The sequence below is a fragment of the Eubalaena glacialis genome, chromosome X, assembly GCF_028564815.1.
Source record: "Eubalaena glacialis isolate mEubGla1 chromosome X, mEubGla1.1.hap2.+ XY, whole genome shotgun sequence".
Classification (NCBI taxonomy): domain Eukaryota; kingdom Metazoa; phylum Chordata; class Mammalia; order Artiodactyla; family Balaenidae; genus Eubalaena; species Eubalaena glacialis.
This window is the reverse complement of record NC_083736.1, coordinates 57,365,854-57,388,494: the sequence shown is the minus strand read 5'-3', so window position 1 is coordinate 57,388,494 and position 22,641 is coordinate 57,365,854. Positions and strand designations below refer to the sequence as shown.

The 22,641-nt window shown below is 39.1% G+C and overlaps 1 protein-coding gene across 4 annotated transcripts in view; it reads left to right on the top strand.

Annotated features, from left to right (window-relative positions):
• ARHGEF9 (Cdc42 guanine nucleotide exchange factor 9) overlaps positions 1–8,249 on the top strand; it is a 210,561-nt gene extending 202,312 nt beyond the window's left edge. For all 4 annotated transcript variants that reach the window (XM_061178455.1, XM_061178452.1, XM_061178454.1 and 1 more), the window contains one exon: positions 7,857–8,249. In XM_061178455.1, the coding sequence (XP_061034438.1) occupies positions 7,857–8,038 (182 nt within the window). In that variant the 3' untranslated portion in view covers positions 8,039–8,249. The remainder of the gene's footprint in view (positions 1–7,856) is intronic.
• The last annotated feature ends 14,392 nt before the right edge of the window (positions 8,250–22,641 follow it).

Genomic DNA, 22,641 nt, shown 5'->3' with positions numbered 1-22,641 from the left:
AAATAAAGACTGTTACAAGAGACAAAGAAGGACACCACATAATGAGCAAAGCATCAATCCAAGAAGAAGATATAACAATTGTAAATATTTATACACCCAACATAGGAGCACCTCAATATATAAGGCAAATTCTTACAGCCATAAAATGAGAAATTGACAGTAACACAATAATATTGGGACACTTTAACACCCCATTTTCATCAATTGACAGATCATTCAGACAGAAAATCAATAAGGAAACAAAAGCTTAAATGACACATTAGACAAATGGACTTAATTGATATTTATAGAATATTCCATTTAAAAGGAGAAGATGCACATTCTTCTCAAGTGCACATAGAACATTTTCCAGGATAGATAACATGGTGTACCATACAGTAAGCCTCATTATATTTAAGAAAATTGAAATTATATCAAGCCAGCACTCCAACTGCAATGTTGAGATTAGGAATCAACTACATGAAAAAAAAAACTGCAAAAAACACAAACACCTGGAGGCTAACAATATGTTACTGAACAACAAATAGATCACTGAAGAAATCAAAGAGGAAATTCAAAAATACCTAGAGACAGACGAAAATGAAAACATGATGATCCAAAACTTATGGGACACAGCAAAAGCAGTTCTAAGAGTGAAGTTTGGAGCAATGCAGTCTTACCTCAGGAACCAAGAAAAATCACAAATAAACAACAAAAACTTACACTGTAAGCAACTAGAGAAATAAGAACAAACAAAACCCAAAGTTAGTACAAGGAAAGAAATCATAAACATCAGAACAGAAACAAATGAAATAGAGATGATGAAAACAAGAGAAAAGACAGTGAAACTAAAAGCTGGTTCTTTGAAAAGATAAACAACATTGATAAACTTTAAGCCAACCCCATCAAGAAAAAAAGGGATAGGGCTCAGATCACTAAAATTAGAAATGAAAAAGAAGTTACGTCGGACAACACAGAAATACAAAAGATCATAAGAGACTACTACAAGCAACTATATGCCAATAAAATGGACAACCTAGAAGAAATGGACAAATCCTTAGGAAGGTAAAATCTCCCAAGACTGAACCAGGAAGAAATAGAAAATATAAATAGAACAATCACAAGTACTGAAATTGAAACTTATTTTAAAAACTTCACACAAACAAAAGTCCACTATCAGATGGCTTCACAGGCAAATTCTGTCAAACATTTAGAGAGGAGTTAACACCTATCCTTCTGAAGCTCTTCCAAAATATAGCAGGGGGAGACACTCCCTAACTCATTCTACGAGGCCACCATCACCTTAATACCAAAACCAGACACAGATACCACAAGAAAAGAAAATTACAGGCCAATATCACTGAAGAACATAGATGGAAAAATCCTCAACAAAATACTAGCAAACCAAATCCAACAATACATTAAAAGGATCAAACACTACAATCAAGTGGGATTTATCCCAGGGATACAAGAATTTTTCATTATCCCCAAATTAGTCACTGATATACCACATTAACAAATTAAAAAGTATAACAAATATATGATTATCTCAATAGATGCAGAAAAGGCTTTTTACATTTCCAACACCCATTTATGATAAAAGCTGTCCAGAAAGTGGGCATAGATGGAACCTACCTCAACATAATAAAGGCCATATACAACAAACCCACAGCTAACATCACCCTCAATGGTAAAAAGCTGAAAGCATTTCCTCTAAGATCAGGAAGAAGAAAAGGATGTCCACTCTCGCCACTTTTATTCAAGTTCTGGGAGTCCTAGCCACAGCAACCAGAGAAGAAAAAGAAATGAGTGAAATCCAAACTGGAAAAGAAGTAAAACTGTCACTGTTTGCAGATGACATGATACTATACATTGATGATCCTGAAGATGTTACCAGAAAACTACTAAAGCGTGTCAATGAATTTGGTAAAGTTGCAGGATACAAAATTAACACTCAGAAATCACACTAACAGAAAAAATCAGAAAGAAAATAAGGAAACAATCCCATTTACCATCGCATCAAAAAGAATAAAATACCTAGGAATAAACCTACCTAACGAGGCAGAAGACCTGTACTCTGAAAACTATAAGACTCTGATGAAAGAAATTGAAGGTGACACAGATGGAAAGGTATACCATGTTCTTGGTTTGGAAGAATCAATATTGTCAAAATGAGTACACTACCCAAGGCAATCTACAGATTCAATGCAATACCTATTAAATTACCAATAGCATTTTTCACAGAACCAGAACAATTTTTTTAAATTTATATAGAAACAAAAGACTGTATAGCCAAAGTAATCCTGAGAAAGAAAAATGGAGCTGGAGGTATCAGGCTCCCTGACTTCAGACTATACTACAAAGCTACAGTTATCAAAAAGACCTACTGTATAGCTCAGGGAAATCTGATCAATACTCTGTAATAACCTAAATGGGAAATGAATCTGAAAAAGAATAGATACATCTGTGTGTATAACTGAATCACTCTGCTGTACACCTGAAACTAACACAAAATTATTAATCAACTCCAATATAAAACAAAAATTTAAAAAAATCATTTCCAAAAGTGTATGGTAGTGGCACAAAAATAGAAATATAGATCAGTGGAACAGAATAGAAAGCCAAGAAATAAACCCATGCACCTATGGTCAATTAATCTACGACAAAGGAGGCAAGGAAATACAGTGGACAAAAGACAGTCTCTTCAATGAATGGTGCTGGGAAAACTGGACAGCTATATGTACAAGAATGAAACTAGAACATTCTCTAACACCACACACGAAAATAAACTCAAAGTGGATTAATGACCTAAATGTAAGACCAGATACTATAAAACTCTTTGAGGAAAACATAGGCACAACATTCTTTGACATAAGTTGCAGCAATATCTTTTTGGATCCACCTCCTAGAGTACTGAAAATAAAAACAAAAATAAACAAATGGGACCAATTAAACTTAAAAGCTTTTGCACAGCAAGGGAAACCATAAAAAAAAAAAAAGACAACCCACAGAATGGGAGAAAATATTTGCAAACGAAGCAACTGACAAGGGATTAATCTCCAAATATACAAACAGCTCATGCAGCTCAATATCAAAAAAAATAAACAAACAAACAACCCAATCAAAAAGTGGGCAGAAGATCTAATAGACATTCCTCCAAAGAAGACATATAGATGGCCAAAATCACATGAAAAGATGCTCAACATTGCTAATTATTAGAGAAATGCAAATCAAAACTATAATGAGGTATCACCACAGACCGGTCAGAATGGCCATCATCATAAAGTCTACAAACAAATGCTGGAGAGGGTGTGGAGTAAAGGGAACCCTTCCACACTGTTGGTGGGAATGTAAATTGGTACAGCCACTATGGAGAACAAGTATGGAGGTTCTTTAAAAAACTAAAAATAGAGCTACCATATGATCCAGCAATCCCTCTCCTAAGCATATATCCAGAGAAAACCATAAATCAAAAAGATACATGAAGCACCGAGCTGATCTCCCTGTGCTATGCAGCAGCTTCCCACTAGCTATCTATTTTACATTTGTTAGTAGGGAGGTGGGGGGGGGGAGACACAAGAGGGAGGAGATATGGGGATATATGTTTACGTATAGCTGATTCACTTTGTTATAAAGCTGAAACTAACACACCATTGTAAAGCATTTATACTCCAATAAAGATGTTTAAAAAAAAAGAAACATTCACCCCAATGTTCATCGCAGCGCTATTTACAATAGCCAGGACATGGAAGCAACCTAAATGTTCATCAATGGATGAATGGATAAAGAAGATGTGGTACATATATACAATGGGATATTACTCAGCCATAAAAAAGAACAAAATAATGCTATTTGCAGCTACATGGATGGACCTAGTGATTGTCATACTGAGTGAAGTAAGTCAGAGTAAGTCATATATCATATGGTATTGCTTATATGTCTAATCTAAAAAATGGTACAAATGAACTTATTTACAAAACAAAAATAGAGTCACAGATATAGAAAACAAACTTATGGTTACCAAAGTGGAAAGGGAGAGAGGGATAAATTGGGAGATTGGGATTGACATATACACACTACTATATATAAAATAAATAACTAATAAGAACCTACTGTATAGTACAGGGAACTCTGCTCAATACTCTGTAATGACGTTTATGGGAAAGTAATCTAAAAAAGAGCAGATATATGTATATGTTTAACTGATTCACTTTGCTATACAGCAGAAACTAACACAATATTGTAAATCAACTATATTCCAATAAAAATTAATTTTTAAAAAATAAGCAAAAGACCTAAGTAGACATTTTCCAAAGAAAATATTCCAACAGCCAACAGGTACACGAAAAGTACCTCAGCATCATTAATCATCAGGAAACGCAAATCAAAACCACAATGAGATATTACCTCACACCTTTCAGAAAGGCTGTTATCAAAAGACAAGTGCTGGCAAGTGCTGGGAAGGATGTAGAGAAAAGAGACACTTTTATACTGTTGGTAGGAATGTAAGTTGGTACAGCTGCTATGGAAAACAGTATGGAGGTTTGTAAAAAAATTAAAAATAGAGCTACCATATAATTCAATTCCAGTTCTGGGTATATATCTAAAGAAAAGAAATAACTATCTTGAAGAGGTATCTGTACCCCATGTTTGTTACTGCATTATTCATAATAGCCAAGACATAGAAATAACCTAAGTGTCCTTTGACAGATAAATGAATAAAATAAATATATACAAAGACACACACAATGGAATATTATTCAGCTGTAAAAAGAGGGAAATCTTGTCTTTTCCACATCATGGACTAACCTGGAAGGCGTTATGCTAAATGAAATAATTCAGACAAAGAAAGACAAATACTGTATGATCTCACTTATATGGGGAATCTAATAAAACTGAACTTGTAGAAACAGAGAAGAGATTGGTGTTTGCCACATGCGAGTGGTGTTGGGTAGGGGAAATAGGTGAATGTGGTCAAAAGGTACAAACTTTCAGTTATAAAATAAATGAGGTTGAGGAAGTAACGTACAGCATGAAGACTATAGTTAGCAAAACTGTATTGTATATTTGAAAGTTGCTAAGAGAGTAGATTGTAAAAGTTCTCATCAAAAGAAAAAACGTGTAACTATGTGAAGTGATGGATGTTAAGTGACCTTAATGTGCTTATCTTTCTGCAGTATATACATATATCAAATCATTATGTTGTACACCTTAATCTTATACAATGTAATATGTCTATTATGTCTCAAATTAGGGAAAAATACAAAATCTGAACAGACAAATAACAAGTGAGAAGGTTGAATCAGTAGTCAAACCTCCCAACAAAGAAAAGCCCAGGAACAGATAGATGGTTTCACTGGTGAATTCCATGAAACATTTAAAAAAGAATTAACACCAGTCCTTCTCAAACTAGTCAAAAATCTAAAAGGAACACTCCCAAACTCATTTTATGAGGCTAACATTACCCCAATACCAAAGCTGGATAAAGATACTACTAGATATCCTTGATGAATATAGATGTAAAAATTCTCAACAAAATACTAGCAAACCAAATTCAACAGCGCATAAAAGGATCATGCATCATCATCAAGTGGGATTCATCTCTAGGATGCAAGCATGGTCTACATATGCGAATCAATAAATGTGACACACCACATTTATAGAATGAAAGATAAAAATCACATGATTACCTCAATAGATGCAGAAAAAGCATTTTACAAAATTCAACATCTTTTGTGATAAAAATTCTCAATAAATTGGGTATACAAAGAACATATCTCAATATAATCAATGCTTTTTATGACAAGCTCACCACTAATAACATAATATTCAGAGGTGAAAGTTTGAAAGCTTTTCCTGTAAGTTCAGGAATAAGACAAGGATTCTAAACATCACCACTCCTATTCAGCATAGCTCTTGAAGTCCTAGCCAGAGCAGTCAGGCAATAAAAAGCAATTAAAGTCAGAAAGGGAGAAGTCAAACTGTCTCTGTTTACAGATGATATGATTTCATACATAGAAAACTCTAAAGACTATCCCAAGAAATAATAATATTAGAATAATAAAGAAATTCAGTAATGTTTCAGGATACAAAATCAGTGTACAGAAATCAGTTGTGTTTCACTAACAACAAACATCCAAAAGAGAAATTAAGGACACAATCCCCTTTGCAATAGCACAAAATAGTAAAATACTTAGGAATAGGTTTAACCAAGAAGGTTAAAGATCTGCACATTGAAATCTATTAGACATTTATGAAAGAAATTGAAGAAGACACAAATAAATGGAAAGATATCCCATATTCATGGATGACGAGAATTAATATTGTGAAAATGTCCTTACTATACAAAGCCATCTGTATACTTGCTGTAATCCTTATCTCAAATTCCATGGCATTTTTCATAGAAGGAGAGAAAACACTCCTAAAATTCATATGGAACCACAAAAGACCCCAATTTACCAAAGCAATTCTGATAAAGAAGAACAAAGCTGAGGGCAATCATGCATCCCAATTTCAAACTATATTACAAAGCTATAGTAATCAAAAAAGTATGGTACTAGCATAAAAACCAGCATATAGATCAATGGAACAGAATCAAGAGCCCAATTATAAACCCACACTTATGGTCAACTAATATTTGTCAGGAGGCCAAGAATATTCAGTGTGGGAAAGATAGTCTCTTTTATTAATGGTATTGGGAAAATTGGATGTTTACATGCAAAGGACTGTATTGGACCCCTATATTACACCACTCACAAAAATTAACTCAAAACGGATTAAAGACTTAAGTGTAAGACCCACATCTGTAAAACTCCTAGAAGAAAACAGGGAAAATACTCCTCAACATTGATCTTGGCAATGAGTTTTTGAATATGACACCTAAAGCACAAGCCAGAGAAACAAAAATAAGCAAGTGGGACTACATCAAACTAGAAAGCTTCTGCACAGCAAAAGAAGGACAATCAACAAAATGAAAAGGCTAGAACTTTTTATAAACCATACACCCAATAAAGACACACACACACACACACACACACACACACTGTGGAATACTATTCAACCATAAAAAGAAGGAAATCCTGCCATTTATGGAAATATGGATGGTCTTTAGGGAGTTATGCTGTGTGAAGTGTCAGACAGAAAAATACAAATACAATATGTCACTTATATATGCAATCTGAAAAAGGCAAAATTATAGAAACAGAAAGTAGATTGCTGGTTGCCAGGGGTTGGGGTTGAGGAAAGTGGGGCGATGTTGGTCAAAGGGCACAAACTTCTAGTTATATGATGAAATAGTTCTGGAGATATAATGTACAGTATGGTTAATATAGTTAACAATACTCTATTGTATACTTAAGGTAATTGTGTGAGGTGATGGATGTGCTAACTAACCTTATTGTGGTAATTATTTCACAATATATATGTATAATGAATCATCACATTGCATACCTTAAACTTACACAATATTGTATGTCAGTTACATCTCAATAAAGCTGGAAAACAATAACAAGAACAAAAACAAAACAACAAAATACTGGCTTTTAGAAAAGAAGTGGTTCCTTCCCACCGAAGTGTGAATGTCTTAATATGTTATATGATGGCTTAATATGATACTACTTCCAGGGTAATGGCATCACGTTGTCAAACAAAGGCAAACAGAGAAGCTATAATGTTGAAATTTCAGACACTGACCAGCAGATGAAAAAGGTATTTGGGAGCAGCAGAGAGATCATCCTTGTATTCTGAATCATATGCTGTGTGCCTCAGCCTATTCTGTTCTGAATAGAAATAAGGATTAAAAGTGGGCACTAGGTGCTTTGAGAAGCCCCTTGCTACTTAATTTATACCATTTCCCTTTGATCTCCCGTCTACTCTAGGTGTCACCTCTGCTCGCTCAGTTCCTCCTTCCTACCCACCACCGCAGGACCCGTTAAACCAGGGCCAGTACCTGGTCCCTGATGGCATCGCTCAGTCGCAGGTCTTTGAGTTCACCGAACCCAAGCGCAGCCAGTCACCATTCTGGCAAAACTTCAGCAGGTTAACCCCCTTCAAAAAATAATACCAACAGGGAGGCAGATAATTTTAAAATAAAGTAAATAAAATTATATTTATAGATGGACCTTTTTTCGGAGAAGCACTGTTGAAATTTATATATATATATACATATATACACACACACACGCATACACACACACATACACACACGCACACAGGACCTTGAGTGTACACACACACACACACACACACACACACACACACACACACACACACATGCAAAAGGACCAAAAATGTTTTCTGTTGTTTTGGGAAAGTAAAATCTGTAGTTGGTAGGAAGAAGTACCAATGAATTCCAAACACATGATCCCTTCTTAAAAAGTTTTCCATTCTTACCCTGTGCCCCTCCCCTTTACTTTCAGAAAATGACATTTCTATTTGTTCCTTTTCTTGTTGAGATAATCTTTTTGCTCTCCTGTGAGTGATTCATTGACTTGTCATTATTAACATAGATGTGTTTGTATTGTTTTTTAGTTTCCTGATGATACTGATGCTGATGACTTTTGAATTTAATTTGATGTGGTGGAGTTTGGGAGTTTTGAATTTCTTTTTTTCCTTTTCCTTTTCACTGGGTAAAGGGAGGATCCCCTTCCTCCACTCCCTCAACTGATCATCTGCGAATGTTTCTGCAGCCCTGCAGTTGCCCCAAATAGCCTTTTCCCTGCATCTTCTGTCCTCAGTCATGCCAGTCTGGACATGCTCTGTTGTGCCCTGTGACATAACTGCTCAATATTTCTATTGCTTTCACTGTGTTTTAGGTGTTGTAGAGAGATCGAAACTAAACAGAAGCAAGGGAATGTCAGAGTAATGATGCTGGAGAGGACTTCTGTTCAGGGAGCATTCTGCATTTGGGCTGTTTCTTCTGCTAGCACTGGGGGTTCCCATGTTGTAGCACTGCTGGGTCATGCTAGTTTTGTATCTGGGGTTTAGTTTGGGTCAGTTTTTCTCTTCTCCATGCCACTTTGGTTATGGTGTTTCTTCTAGGCTTGTCCCTCCCCTAACCTAAAAAATCTGAACTAGAAGTAAAGAGGCTGAGAATCTGCCTCCTGGAGGAGGGATTCAACTGCCTCCAGTACCAAGTAGGTTTAGGGTAGGACTCCCCACTGCAATCAGGGGCCTGGTTGTACCTGCTTCCCATTGGCAGATTGTTTAGGCAGCATTGCTGGAGTCTGTAAGAGGTGAAGACAGAGCCCACCTGACCAAGATCTTCAACTGTATTCAAATTATTGACCTGGACAGAATCAAAGGCTGATAGTAACCTCTTATAGGAAAGAACAAAGATGGGCATGGAAAGAGACAACCTCAGCCCAAGATATGTACTTACAGTTCCTAACTTATGTGAAACTTACCCCATTGTTAGCCGATTGCATGGATAATCTTCCATGGCTCCTTCCTTCCCCTCTTCCTGTCTTCCTTCTTTCTCCTGCTCTCCCCTGCACAGGAGGGTTGCTGGTATGAGCATAGTTAAAGCGCTTCTGGCACTCAAAGACTGCCCTGTTTCCAACATTCTCCCATCCCACAACATTTGACATAAGCAAGCGAGGAGCCCAGGGGACTTTTCCCTGTGGAGAAAGGATCTGAGGCAGAGATGCTACCCTCAGGCTCATTTTTGGTAGGCTTTACACTTAGGAAAAACTAACTTTCTACACAAAGAGACAGACTCCCTATGGGTACTCCCTATTCCTCCTCTCCACATAGCCCCTCAGGTAGATAGACCTTGAACAGCAAGGAGAATGGAGTACAAAGGAGTAAGGATGGGCCCTACTATGGAGAGCCATTCTAGTGAGGAATCTGGAGATTGTGAGTCTATCCTGGACCCTGTGAGAGAAGACTTCATCATGAAAGGACCTCAGCTTAATGAACAGCAGCCATGGCTGCATGGGACACAGCATAGCTGGCTCTGCTCTTACGCCTCCTGACCCAGACCAGGCCCTGCCCAGCCTGGGAATTTTTCCTCTATGGGAATCAAATTACAAGCTGTTTAAGCTCCCATTCCACCACACCCAAATGAGACTTGAGGAGTAAGCCAAGGATAAGTGTGAGCTGGGCAGAGGGCCAGGGCTCGGGACTGGCCACAATTGCTCAGCACCTGACCCAGCTACTTAAGCCCACTTAACAAGGAACCTGGTACCCAGTGCCTAAGCTAAAATGGATTCCCTGGCAAACAGAATGTCTGGCTGTGTAGGCCTCCCTTGAGTGTACATTATTTTCCTACTTTCAATTCCTTCCCACTAGGCTTGACCTTGACTTGTTTCTCCAGGGCCTGGGGGCACACCAAGAGGGGATGCATGGACAGGTCCCTGGACCTACAACTTCTCTTGGCCAAGCTCCCTCACACTCCCACTTCCTGCTCCCCTGGGACTGTGCCCAGAGCTCCAGGATCAGGAATTATCACCTCTTTCCACCCAACTCTTATCCACCCAACCCACTGGCCTCATCAGATGCCAATAACTTATGAAAACAACAAGAAATCTGTTCACCATTGCTTGGAATATTCCCCCAGCCTATGGCAGAAAAGCAGACCAGTAGCCAACAGCCCCAAGGGGAACCCCATTACCTGGGCTCAGGATCCAAGCCTATTCTGTGTTCCCACAGCAATGCTATCCCCAAGAACTCTGTAAATCTCTGTTTCTGCATGGCCCAGAGATACCCCTTCCTCAACTCAATGAGGCCTGGATTTGCTCAAAAAGGCTTCGCTAATATATTCTGTGGGCCCTCTTGTGGGATGGTCCTAACCCAGAAATCCACCTCCTCTTTCTCTCTCTCCCTCTCGTCCCTTCTATGTGTATATCTCTAAAGGATTTATAAGGACAGCAACAAGAGAGTTCTAACAATTCTAGTGTGAAGCCAAATAGTGATCTTTTAGTGCTTTGGGGATGGGGTGGGCTGGGGTGGATGGATGGGCAACAGTGATTTTGATTACCCCTGCTGCTCTGCACTTGCCAGTTTATTATTTCATTTCTTCTATCTGACTGTTTGACCCTGTCAAACAAGTGTCAAAGTTGTGTGTTTAAAAAAAAATGTTTAAAAAAATATGATGTTGTAATGACACAAAGCCTTATGAAAATATTTATGGAGTTCAATAAAATAAGTAAAAAGACACCTCCAGGCATAGCTCTCATGCCATTTTGTGTGTGTGTTTGTGTGTGTGTTTTACCAGTTGCAAAATAAAGGGACTTTGCCTGGCAGGGACAGCTTACACCAGCCTAGTCTTGGCCTGCCAGCCCTGCTGTTCTATTGCCAGGCTTGCCATGGTCTGTCTGTGGCCTCCCATGTCTTTTCTGGAAGAGTGGGTCACAAGAATCAAGTTTGATCCTGTAACCAGGGGTGCTTCAAATGTCTTCATGGGTGGGACTGTCCTTCATGTCACTTGGCTCTTTCACAAGACTTGAAGGCCCATTCCTGACCTTGCTCCTTTTCCTTGCAGCTGTAAGTCCAGTACCTGCCCTGTGTACTCTCACGTGAGCTTAAAAGCTGCTTTTTGGACCTAACCAGAATCCATATCACTTAGGAATCCCCCACCTCCAGTTCTTTCCTAATGCTTCCAGTCCTGTCTCCTCAGAGGTAGACATATTCTTTATCCGTCCCCCAAAGTGGATGAAGTAACCTTACTGTTTCTTTCATCATAGTGTCTCCTGCACATACATGCTCCTTACTGCCCACAAGGCTCCCATGTGGTGTCTTATGCTGCCCATTAGAGACACAATAGTTTGTATGTTCTGATACTGCTTAACTTGCCTTTCTCCAGAAGAAATAAACACTGACCCTAATAAAATGCTTATTCTTCACCCATCTCCCAACCCCCTTCAAATTGATCTCAGAGTTGCTTACTCTCAGAGAGTTCCTGGGTGCAGCATGGGTTGAGGGGGGTTGGGAGCAAGAATATGGAATGGGTTGATACTAGCACATGAATGTGTCACTCTCTATAATCTCCTTGAGAGCCCTGTCTCTTAAGTTTTCTAATCTAGGCTTCCAACAGGTGACTACAACCATAGGTCCTTTTGTCTCTAGTACCAAGAGCAAGGGGGAGGAGGCCTAAGGTCTCTGTTGTGGGCTTTGGCTTACTTCAGTGTTTCAGTCACAGAGACCACCACTCTGCTGCTTGGCCCACTTAACTTTTGGACCCTTTGGGATTTCCTTATTTATGATGACCTGCTTACCCCTGGCTCCCAGAGACTTCTGTCCTGAATAGGATACAGGACTGGTGAGGTAGATCTTGCTTGCCCGGACCTTTACCTACCAGGCCCAAGATAACAAAATGAGACCTCAGCATTCCACCAAATCCAACCACATGCAAGGCAACAGTTCGGCCTGGCCATAGGTAGATTAGACCATCTGGGTTTGCAACACAGTTAGAGGGGGTGTTTGGAGGTAAAATTCATGTTCCCTGGAAGCACTCTATTCTGATTCCATCTCTCCCATTTCTCTCTTGAACTGTGACTTCCTTCTCCAGTAGGCCATGAGTGTCACATGGACACTGTTTTCTCATATAGTTGGGGAAGAGGAAAAAAGGAATGGTACATGGCCACAGAGTGGCCCTGTGTTTTTCAGAAGCCTCTATTACTTCTGTTTAGCTCACCAGTGCATCATTTAAGGCAGATTTTTAGGCAAGTTTATGTCCATCTCCACAACAGCCATGCTGCCAACCAGCTGAATTAGATTCAACTTGCATATCCTGAATATGTAATCTGGGCCAGGTACACGAGAAATACCAAGATGACTAAAATAAAATACAGTCACTCAGAATTTAGTGAGAACATATAAGCATGGACCATAACAAGGATGGATGTGGGCCTGGAAGCACTCAAAAAATGGAGTGGTAAATTGTGATTGAGGAAGATCTTTGCAATCAGGATAAGTTTAGTTGTGCTGCAGTAACAGATATTTCCCCAAATCTTAATGGCTTTAACATACCAGAGTTTATTTCTTACTCATACAAATCCTGCTGTGAGTCCAGGTGACTCTCTGGGGCAGCTATCACCCATGTGATAGTACACAATCTGGGCTGCTTCTGCCTTACTACACCTCCATCTCAAGACATATTTCCATAATCACCACAGCTGGAAGGAGAGCCCTAGATTGTTTCTCACAGTTAAATTCTCTAGCCAGAACTGATCACATGGCTTCATCCAACTTCAAGGGAACAGAAAACTGTAAAAGTCCTATGAACTCAGAAGGGCAGGAGAACTAGATATGGATGAACATTAGAAATCTCTACCAAAGAAGGAAATGTTTGAACTAAGTCTCAGAAGACAGGGAAATTTCTACCATGTTAAGGTTAGAGCAACTGTGAAGTTAAGGGGAACAGTTCACACAAGACAACCCTCCCTTCTGACACCAATTGAAAGTCCAGGGGTCCCAAATAACACCCTTAGTTTTGATAATCCACCAGAAAGACTCACAGGGCAGAGTATAAGAAAGTACCAAACAGGGAGCTTCAGTTTTCCTATCCCTGTGGAGTCAGGACAATGTTACTTTTCAGCATAAATATGTGACAATATTCATGGAGTATTGCCAAGCAGGAAAGCACACCCAAGCTTCTAAAGATTTTGTTGGGGCTCCATCACTGCCCCTCTGGCTGATCCCCATCTCCAGTCTTCTCAGAAGATGAGCTGATACCAGGTAACTCAGAGCCCCCACCCTAAATCACATTGTTGATGTGGCCAAAAACCCCATCCTAAATAACATTGTTAGACTATCAGTTGACCCCAGGCCCCCAGGCAAACAAAGATACTCCTATCAGACATGACATTTCAAGGGCTAAGAGATTACCTCCCAGAAGCTGAGGGCAAAGGTCAGACCCGTCTTTGGGCTAGGATAAATTCTTTACTACACACACGTGGAAAAGACATGGGGCAGGGACTGGGAAGAGGAATGGAGGGTATGCCAAGTGGAGGGAATAGCACAACTAAAATCCTGGTAGATAAGGTCAGAGTCTCTGTATATGACTTTGTATTCATTTGTTTATTAATCCAACAAATATTTACTTGCATGCTAGAGGTGAACAAATTAGATAGTGTTCCTATCTGCATGGTGCTTGTGGAGTGGTAAATCATACTCAAGTACAAATTCCTTTGTAAGTGTGTATTCCTGGGGAGAGAGATGGGAGCTTCCAAGCTCTGGTAGCAAATCAACCACAAGTATAGCTTCAGCGAGACACCTCCTAGCTGTCCAGCTTCCTGGTCACCAGATTCCATACCCTCTGTCTCCTGTTCAGCCTTAGCTAAGGCAGTCCATATTTATTTCCAGCCCCATACCTATAGGTATATGTACTGTCCCCATTTCATAGGTTAAACAACATGATCAACTGAAAATCTTTTTTATTATTAATAAATACTAGCTAACACTTATGGAGCACTTGCTAATATGCTAAGCTTTGTGATAGGTTCTCACCATAATCCTAAAAGGTAGGTATAAATATTTTCCCTATTTTACTGATCAAGGTCACAGAGTTAGCACATGAGCTGGGCTTAAAACTCAGACTTGCCCCACCTGAGGGTCTTACAACACTGTGTCATCCATTACTGCAGCAACATGGCAATAGACCAGACACTCAAGAACTGTTGAATATATTAGAACTGAGGATAATATTGATAAGGATGCAAGCTAACATGTTGTAGCAGATGCTGTTGGTGTTCCATCCATCTCCCTTACCATTTCCTTACACACCAACCTGACTTTCAATATCCAGCACCCGTGTCTTTGTTGGAAGGCTGCCCTCAGGCTTATGGAACCCACTTTGTCCAGAATATAGCAGGCCAGAAGTACCTGAGAATTACTGTCTTCCCTGCCCTGGGAATAGCCCTTAATCAATGACTGATGGGGGAAGGGTATAAATGTCCTTGTTCCCTTGCTCCTCAGGGATGATAATTGAAAATTTTGACACTTTTCCCCAGAGTTTCCCCAGGGATTAAGCTTCAGTTGCCCACTGTAGCAGCTGGTTTAATAACACACCCCATATTTGCTGCCTTCACCTCCCTGCATCACTTCCCTAATCCCCTCATATCAGGGGATATGCTTCTTGGGGAGATTCAGCTAATACACATGAATTAGTGCTCAGAGTGTATCGTGTGAAGTGCTACCATTCTCACTGAAGCATTGGTGATTTTATAAGTTAGGAATTGTGTCTGGCTGTATAAAACAGGAACCCTCAAAGCATCCCCTTCTTGGATCAGACTCGATAAGAGACAAATATCTAGGGGAAAAAAGAAATGGTGGCATTTCAGGCAGGACTTGAGAGAGTGACATAGCACCAGGAGGTTTTTCTTGGTACCCCAGAAATCCCATTAAGGAAATGGTGGTGTTGGAATAGCAATGCAGTAAAATTATTTTCAAATTGCAGGTCAAGAAATCAGTTTAGTTGAACATGACCAGCATTTTAAAAAATGAAATAATAGAATGGAATAGAATAGAATAGAATAGGAGTATTGTAGATAGAAAATGTAAGTAGTGTTTTGAATTTGAAAGGTATGTATACTGGGATGCAATATTAAAGGTATTAAACATTAAAGGTAGGTTGTCACAAAGAATGTTCCAGAAACACCGGTATGGAGCCAGACTGCCTGGGTTCAAATCATAGCTCTACTGTTAGTTGGCTGTGTGACCTTGGGTAGTTACTTAACTACTCCATGCCTTAGTTTCCCTATCTGTAAAATAGGGACTCTAATAGTACTTATCTATTACTGAAAAATTGTTGATTGCCTTTCTAGTATCCATTTATCCTTTCTTATTTGCAACTCAAACCCCAATTTTGAGGCAACAGTGTGCTCAGTTAAATATTTATTTTTCCAACCTCTCCTGCAGCAAAAGGTAGCCATGTGACCAACACCTAACTAAGGAAATGTTAGAGAAACTCTGCTGGTAGGGGGCTGGTTTCTGATAAATCTTTTGTCTCCTGATAAAGGGATGAAATACAGCTGGCACCAACACCACTTTTCTTTTCCCTATTTTGAATGCAGATGTGATACCTTGAGATAGGGTGGCCATCTGTGACCATGAAGTAACAAGCATGAGACTAAAGATCTATACATACTAAGGATGGTAGCAAAAAAAGATAAGAGACTGGGTCCCTGATGACATTAGTAAATTACAGAAATATTCAGCAACCACCTACCTCTGGATTGTTATTATGTGAAGAAAAGAAACGCCAATTGAATTAGATTACAGTTAGATAAGTTTGATGTCACCTGAGGCCAAAAGCATGTCTGATGCTCATAGGAATTTGTTATGATGATAAAATAAGTTAATACATGTAAAGCAACTACAACAGTAGTAGCTCAATAAAATGAAGGCTGTTGTTGTTGTTATTATTATTATTATTATTATTATTATTATTATCACACTAAATCACTGTGAGGTTCAGAGAAGGGAAAGAAGGAAGGAGGTTTTCCAGGATCATAGTTTTCCCTTCTCTAAACTGAAGGAGGGTGACTCAAATTTGAGGTGACTCAAATTCCGCTAAATCCCTGTCCAGCTCCCTTTTCCCTGAAAGGAAAGGCAGTATGGTCCAGAGGAATCTTGAAAGTTTCACTCTGTTCTTTTTGGGTTCAGCATGTCCTCTGTGCTCACTGAGACCAGAAGCCCAACATAGCTGAGACAGGGAGTCTTTACTGGCCTCTTCTGCTGTCCTCAGTTCTGAGGACTAAAAGGAGCCCAACACAGCAAGTACTCACCTGAATTTTATACCTGCCCAGAGAGAGATTGAGGTCATTCCCTTTACCTGGTAAGGTGTACTTGTCTATAAAATGGAAACCACTCATTGTTTTATAGGTAACCACTCTCCTTCCCCCTGAGGAAACCCCTAATAGAAAGAGCTCATTCTTGTAACACTTAGAAGTTCCTTCTTCATCTTGCCTGCTCCTATCCCTTCCCCTACCCACATAGGTAGAGACACAGGTCCAGAAACCCTGTATCATAGCAATGTTAAAAAACCTGGGATAAGTCAGTTCTGCTCTCACTCCAGACCTGGGCACCCCATCTGGGACAGGGCACATGGTCAGAGTAAAGGACACAAGATCATCCATGAGGAATACAGAATAAAATATTAAAACTTTTCTATTATTTAAAAAATAAGAAGGAACTTAATCTGTCCCAATAATTAAAATGGATTGTCAGTAGCACATGCTTATAATAAATACACCTATATTGGGAAGTTGTGCTCAGAAATGTTTTACTGATGGGGTAGAGGATCAAAAATGTTTGGAAATGCTGGTCCATATTTCATTAAGATTTACTGAGCACTTACCATATACACAAGCCCTATTCTAAGTGCATTACATGTATTAAATCAATTTAATCCTCACAATAGCCCTATAAGAAAAATACCATTATTTAACCATTTTGTATATGAGGTAACTGAGGCACATATTGGTTAAGTAAATTGTCCAAAGTCATACAAGTAGTGAGTGACAGAGTTTGGACTCAAGCCCAAACCATCTGGCTGTAGGGTTTGCACTTTTAACCACTTGGTTAAACTAAAAAGATTAGTCAGTGAAAGCCAAATTCCAAACCTCTGCTATAAAACAAATATGCTAATCTGAAATCATCATTTTTTTTCAGAGCAAGAATTGTTTTATTTCTGTCTGGCCATCTCCTCCTCCAAGAACTCTGGAGCCAAATGGCCTGAGTTCGAATCCCAGCTTCATCATCCACTTCCTAGCTGTGGGACCATAAGCAGATGACATCCCCTCTCTGAGCCTCATTTTCCTCACCTGTCATATGGGAATAAAAGTAGTTAGCAATTACTTTGCAGAATTGTTACAAGGAGTAAATCAGTTTACAGCTAACATGGAAAATACCACAATGCCTAAGACATAGTAAACACTCAAATTGTTAAAAGTGGGGCCTTACAGTTTCTCAAAAAGTTTGACATGCAGTTACCATATCAACATCAATTCCATTCCTAGCGATATACCCAAAAGAAATGAAAACATGTCTACACAAAAACTTGTACATAAATGTTCATAGCAGCTTTATTCATAATTGCCAAAGGTGGAAAAAACCAAATGTCCATCAAGTGATGGATAGATAAACAAAATGTGTTATATCTCTATAACAACAGAATATTATTCAACCATAAAAAGAAATGAAATACTGATAGGATACTGACACTGATACTACAATGGGTGAAACATTATGCTATGTGAAAGAAGCCAGACTCAAAAGGATTTTTATGGTTCCATTTATATGAAATGTCAAAAATATGCAAATCCATAGAGACAGAAAGTGAATTACTGGTTGCCAAGGGCTGGGAAGTAGACGGGAATGACTGCAAATGGATTTCTTTTGGGGTAATAAAAATTATCTAAAATTGATTGTATTAGTGATCACATAATTCTGTGAATATACTAAAAAGCACTGAAATGTATACTTCTTAAAGGTTGAAATTTATGTTATGTGAATTATATCACAATAAAGCTGTTACAGATAAAAGAAAGGGGGCCTTAATGCAACATTTTCCTGCTCCTATGCTATTGAAGAATTCCGCAACACAGCTCTCCAAATTTGCCTCAAGGAGAAACCCTTGTTCCACTGCCCCCAACCCCATGCCTATATGAAAGAATTTTCTCAAATAAATGACAGTGACCTTCCTCTTTCCTCTGCCTGGCTTCCAGCCCTCTCTCCATCAACCCTCTGTTGTCTTCCCTGCCAGCAGGCGTCCATAGTACCACCCCACTAGGTTTGTCCCCTGGAGAGATGTAAGGGTGGAGAAGGGGCTGCCTAACCTTTCTGTTCAGAAAACAAATTGATGGATCCATGCATTATCCTTTATATATACATTTGGTCTTTTCTAATTAAGTCAATTTAAAAAATGATTATGGCATTTTACAGTGTCCTTTTAAGGTAAAGAATATTTGGCAGATTTCTGTCAAAAAATATGGCTGTTATATATCATGATTTTTTTCCTATTACAGTTACTTCATTTCATTTCCTTCCAAAACTCCGCAAGAAAAAAACAAAACCAAAAACAAATTGCTAAATTTTTCAGTGTGGGAATAGCATTCACGTTGCAAAGTCTGTTTACTGGTTCACGTGATCTATGCATTCACCTCAGAGGCTCTGATTGTTCACACAAAGCAAATTCAAATATCTGGAAAAGTGGGTCCATTGTGAAAACTCATCATGGCCTTCTCTGAGTGGTTTGAGGTTAGCTGATCAGGAGAAGTCCTGCTTTGATGAAGTTATTCAAATCTTCATGTTGTCACTATGGGAAAAACAGCTCCCTCAAAATGTTTTGTTTTGTGAAGAAAACCTTGAACATGATATTCACTTCCTTTGGAAGAATACCACATTTTGATAAGTGGAGGTATTTTTTTCTGAAGAACCTACTGCTCTCATATTAATTAAAAGTGATTCAACCAGTGCATAAAAAGATCTTAGTGTCATGGTTAATTTACAAAGCAGCGAACACAACAGATTGAGTGCTGAGTTAGTAACCTGTGAACTTCGGGTTTCTTTAATATGCTTTTTTTTTTAAATTAATTAATTAATTAATTAATTTTAGGCTGTGTTGGGTCTTCGTTTCTGTGCAAAGGCTTTCTCTAGTTGCGGCAAGCGGGGGCCACTCTTCATTGCGGTGCGCGGGCCTTTCACTATCGCGGCCTCTCTTGTTGCAGAGCATAGGCTCCAGACGCGCAGGCTCAGTAGTTGTGGCTCACGGGCCCAGTTGCTCCGCGGCATGTGGGATCTTCCCACCAGGGCTCGAACCCGTGTCCCCTGCATTGGCAGGCGGATTCTCAACCACTGCACCACCAGGGAAGCCCCTTTAATATGCTTTTTACTTGTTTGGAAGCAAAAGATGGACTTTTAAGAATAACAAAGAATATAAATCTGCTGATTGAATGTAAAATAGAGGATTGTCATCCACAAAGTCCCACATCATGTCTATATTTTTTAGGCTGATACATTTTTATCAGGTATGTCTAGTATTTGAGTTGAAACCATTTGGCAAATGGGGTCCTTCCACTATTTCTCTTAGAGTCACAGGTAGAGGCTTTGTCTGGCCTCAGTCACTGGGGAGGATGTCAGCCCGTCAAGTGGGAATCCAGGAGCTAATGGTAATACATTTACACACAGTTGAGCTGGGATATATTAATATTCAGTTTAGCAAAATGATTAAGTTTGTGACTCTGGGGTCACAGAGACCTGGGTTCTAACTCTGGCTGTGCCAGTTGCTACCTGAGTAGGTTACTTAACCTCTTGGTTCCTTAGTTTCATCAAAATGGAGATAATAATCTTAGCCACCTTCCAGGATAACTAAGAAGAATTAATTAGATAATTCATCCCAAGTTCCTAGCACAGTACCTGGTATATAAGAAGGGTAAAGAAGAGCAACTGTTGTTATCATTACTGTTATTGCTATTGATATTATTGCTAGAGTTTAAAAATAAATAAATAAAACACTGCAACAAAAATGAAGAATGGCTTTGATGAGCTCACTAGTAGACTGGATACAACTGAAGAAAGGATTTCTGAGGTAGAAGATAATGCAATAGAATCCTCAAAAACTGAAAAGCAAAGAGAACAAAGACTGAAAAGAAAAGAACATTTAGGACTATGGGAAAACTAAAAAAAAAAAATTTGTAACATTCATGTAATGGGAATATCAGAAAGAGAAGAAAGAAAGAAACAGAAGAAATATTTGAAACAATAATGACTGAAAAATTCCTTAATATCAGACACCAAATTACAGACTCAGGAACCGCAGAGGACACCAATTAGGATAAATGCCACAAAACTACACCGAGCCATACAATTTTGAAATTACAGAAAATCAAAGATAAAGAAAAATCCTGAAAGAAGCTACAGGAAAAATAACACTTCAACTATAAATGAAAAAGATCAGAATCACATCCAAATTCTCAGAGGCTATATAAGCAAAAAGAGAATAGAGAAATATTTAGTGTTGAGAGAGAGAAAAAAAGAAACTGTCAATCTAGAATTCTCTACCCTGAGAAATTATCCTTCAAAAGTGAAGGAGAAATAAAGACTTTTTCAGACATATAAAAAATTGAGGGAATTTGTTGCCAGTAGAACTGACTTGCAAAATAATGTTAAAATAAGTTCTTTAGAGAGAAGAAAAATATATATAGGTCAGAAACTTGGATCTACATGAAGTAAAGAAAGGAATCAAAGAAGTAATCAGTGAAGGTAAAATAAAAATTTTATTTTTCTTACTCTTAATTGATCTAACAGAAGCAGCTTGCTGAAAAAAATAATATATTTGATTATGTGTTCTTGTGCATGTTTATAATAAGTGAAACAAATGACAGCAATGATACAAGGAATAAGAGGGAGGAATTAGAATTATTTTGGTGTTGTAAGGTACACACACTACCCATGAGGTGGTAATAGTGTTATTTGAAATTGAACTTGGATTAGGTGTAGTGTATAATGCAAATTCTATGGCAATCACTAAGAAAAGTTAAAAAAAAATAAGTATAACATACACTAAGAAAGTAGAAAAATGGAATCATATAAAATGATCAGTTTAAAACCATAAGATGAAGAAAAGGAGGGGAAAACAAACATAGGTTCAAACTATAAAGACAACAATTAGAAAACAGTAAAGAATATTAAAGAATAAATCCAACTATATCAATAACCTTTTTGAACATCAATCGTTTAAGTACACCAATGAAGAGATCAAGATGGCAGAGTAGGAGAATGCTGGGCTCACCTCCCTCATGAATACATCAAAAGTGCAACTACATGTAGAACAACTCTCATTGAAGTCAACCTGGGGACTAGCAGACCAGCTCTTCTACAACCAAGGCTATAATGAAAGACCCACACGGAGTCTGATGGGAAGAGTGAAGAAGCAATCTGGTCAGGACCTGCACTCCTCACAGAGGATACAGAAGAGGAGGAGGATATCACAGGCTTGGGGATTCTCCCTGGAGAGCAAGAGGTTCAAGCCACATATTGAGCACCTCAGCCCTGAGATGCTCTGATGAGAAAGATGAGCCCCCTTAGCTGGTGTGAAAACCAGTGGGGCTTACCAGAGGTCTGTAAGAAAGTTAACTTCCACCCTGAAAGAATTAACACACAGACTTGCTTACTCTCGGCCATAACATGGGGGCAGCAAATTGAAAACTGCCTGGGGCTCTGGCTAGCCTGCCAGGACCACCCAGCACACCCCCTCTGACTGCACCAGCCTCCTGCTCCAGGCCCTCTTGCTCTGGTGCTGCTCCCCACTAAGGCAGTGGCTTCCATTGCCAATGAGACAGTGCACATATGGATGGAATGTAGCTGGCTTGGACCTGACTAGGGTGGAAGCAGCCATTGCCAGTACTCACATTGGTGCACACACTTGGAATGGAGTGAGACTAGCTAAAGGGTGGGGACCACAACTGCCAGATCACACAACCCTGCACACTCTCAGAAGGGAGTGAGACTAGATCCAGGTTGGAGACTTCCATATTCAGAGCACACCTCCCTGTGTACATATGGGAGAGGGTGGGGCCAGCTCAGTGAAATAGCAACAACCTCTCCAGCCCTGACCCAGTCTCTAACCAAGGTGCAAACACCTGGAAAAAAGTGAAACCAGCACAGGTGCAGCCCCAAGTCCTCAGGCCTCAGCAATATCACAAAATAAAGAGGAGACTG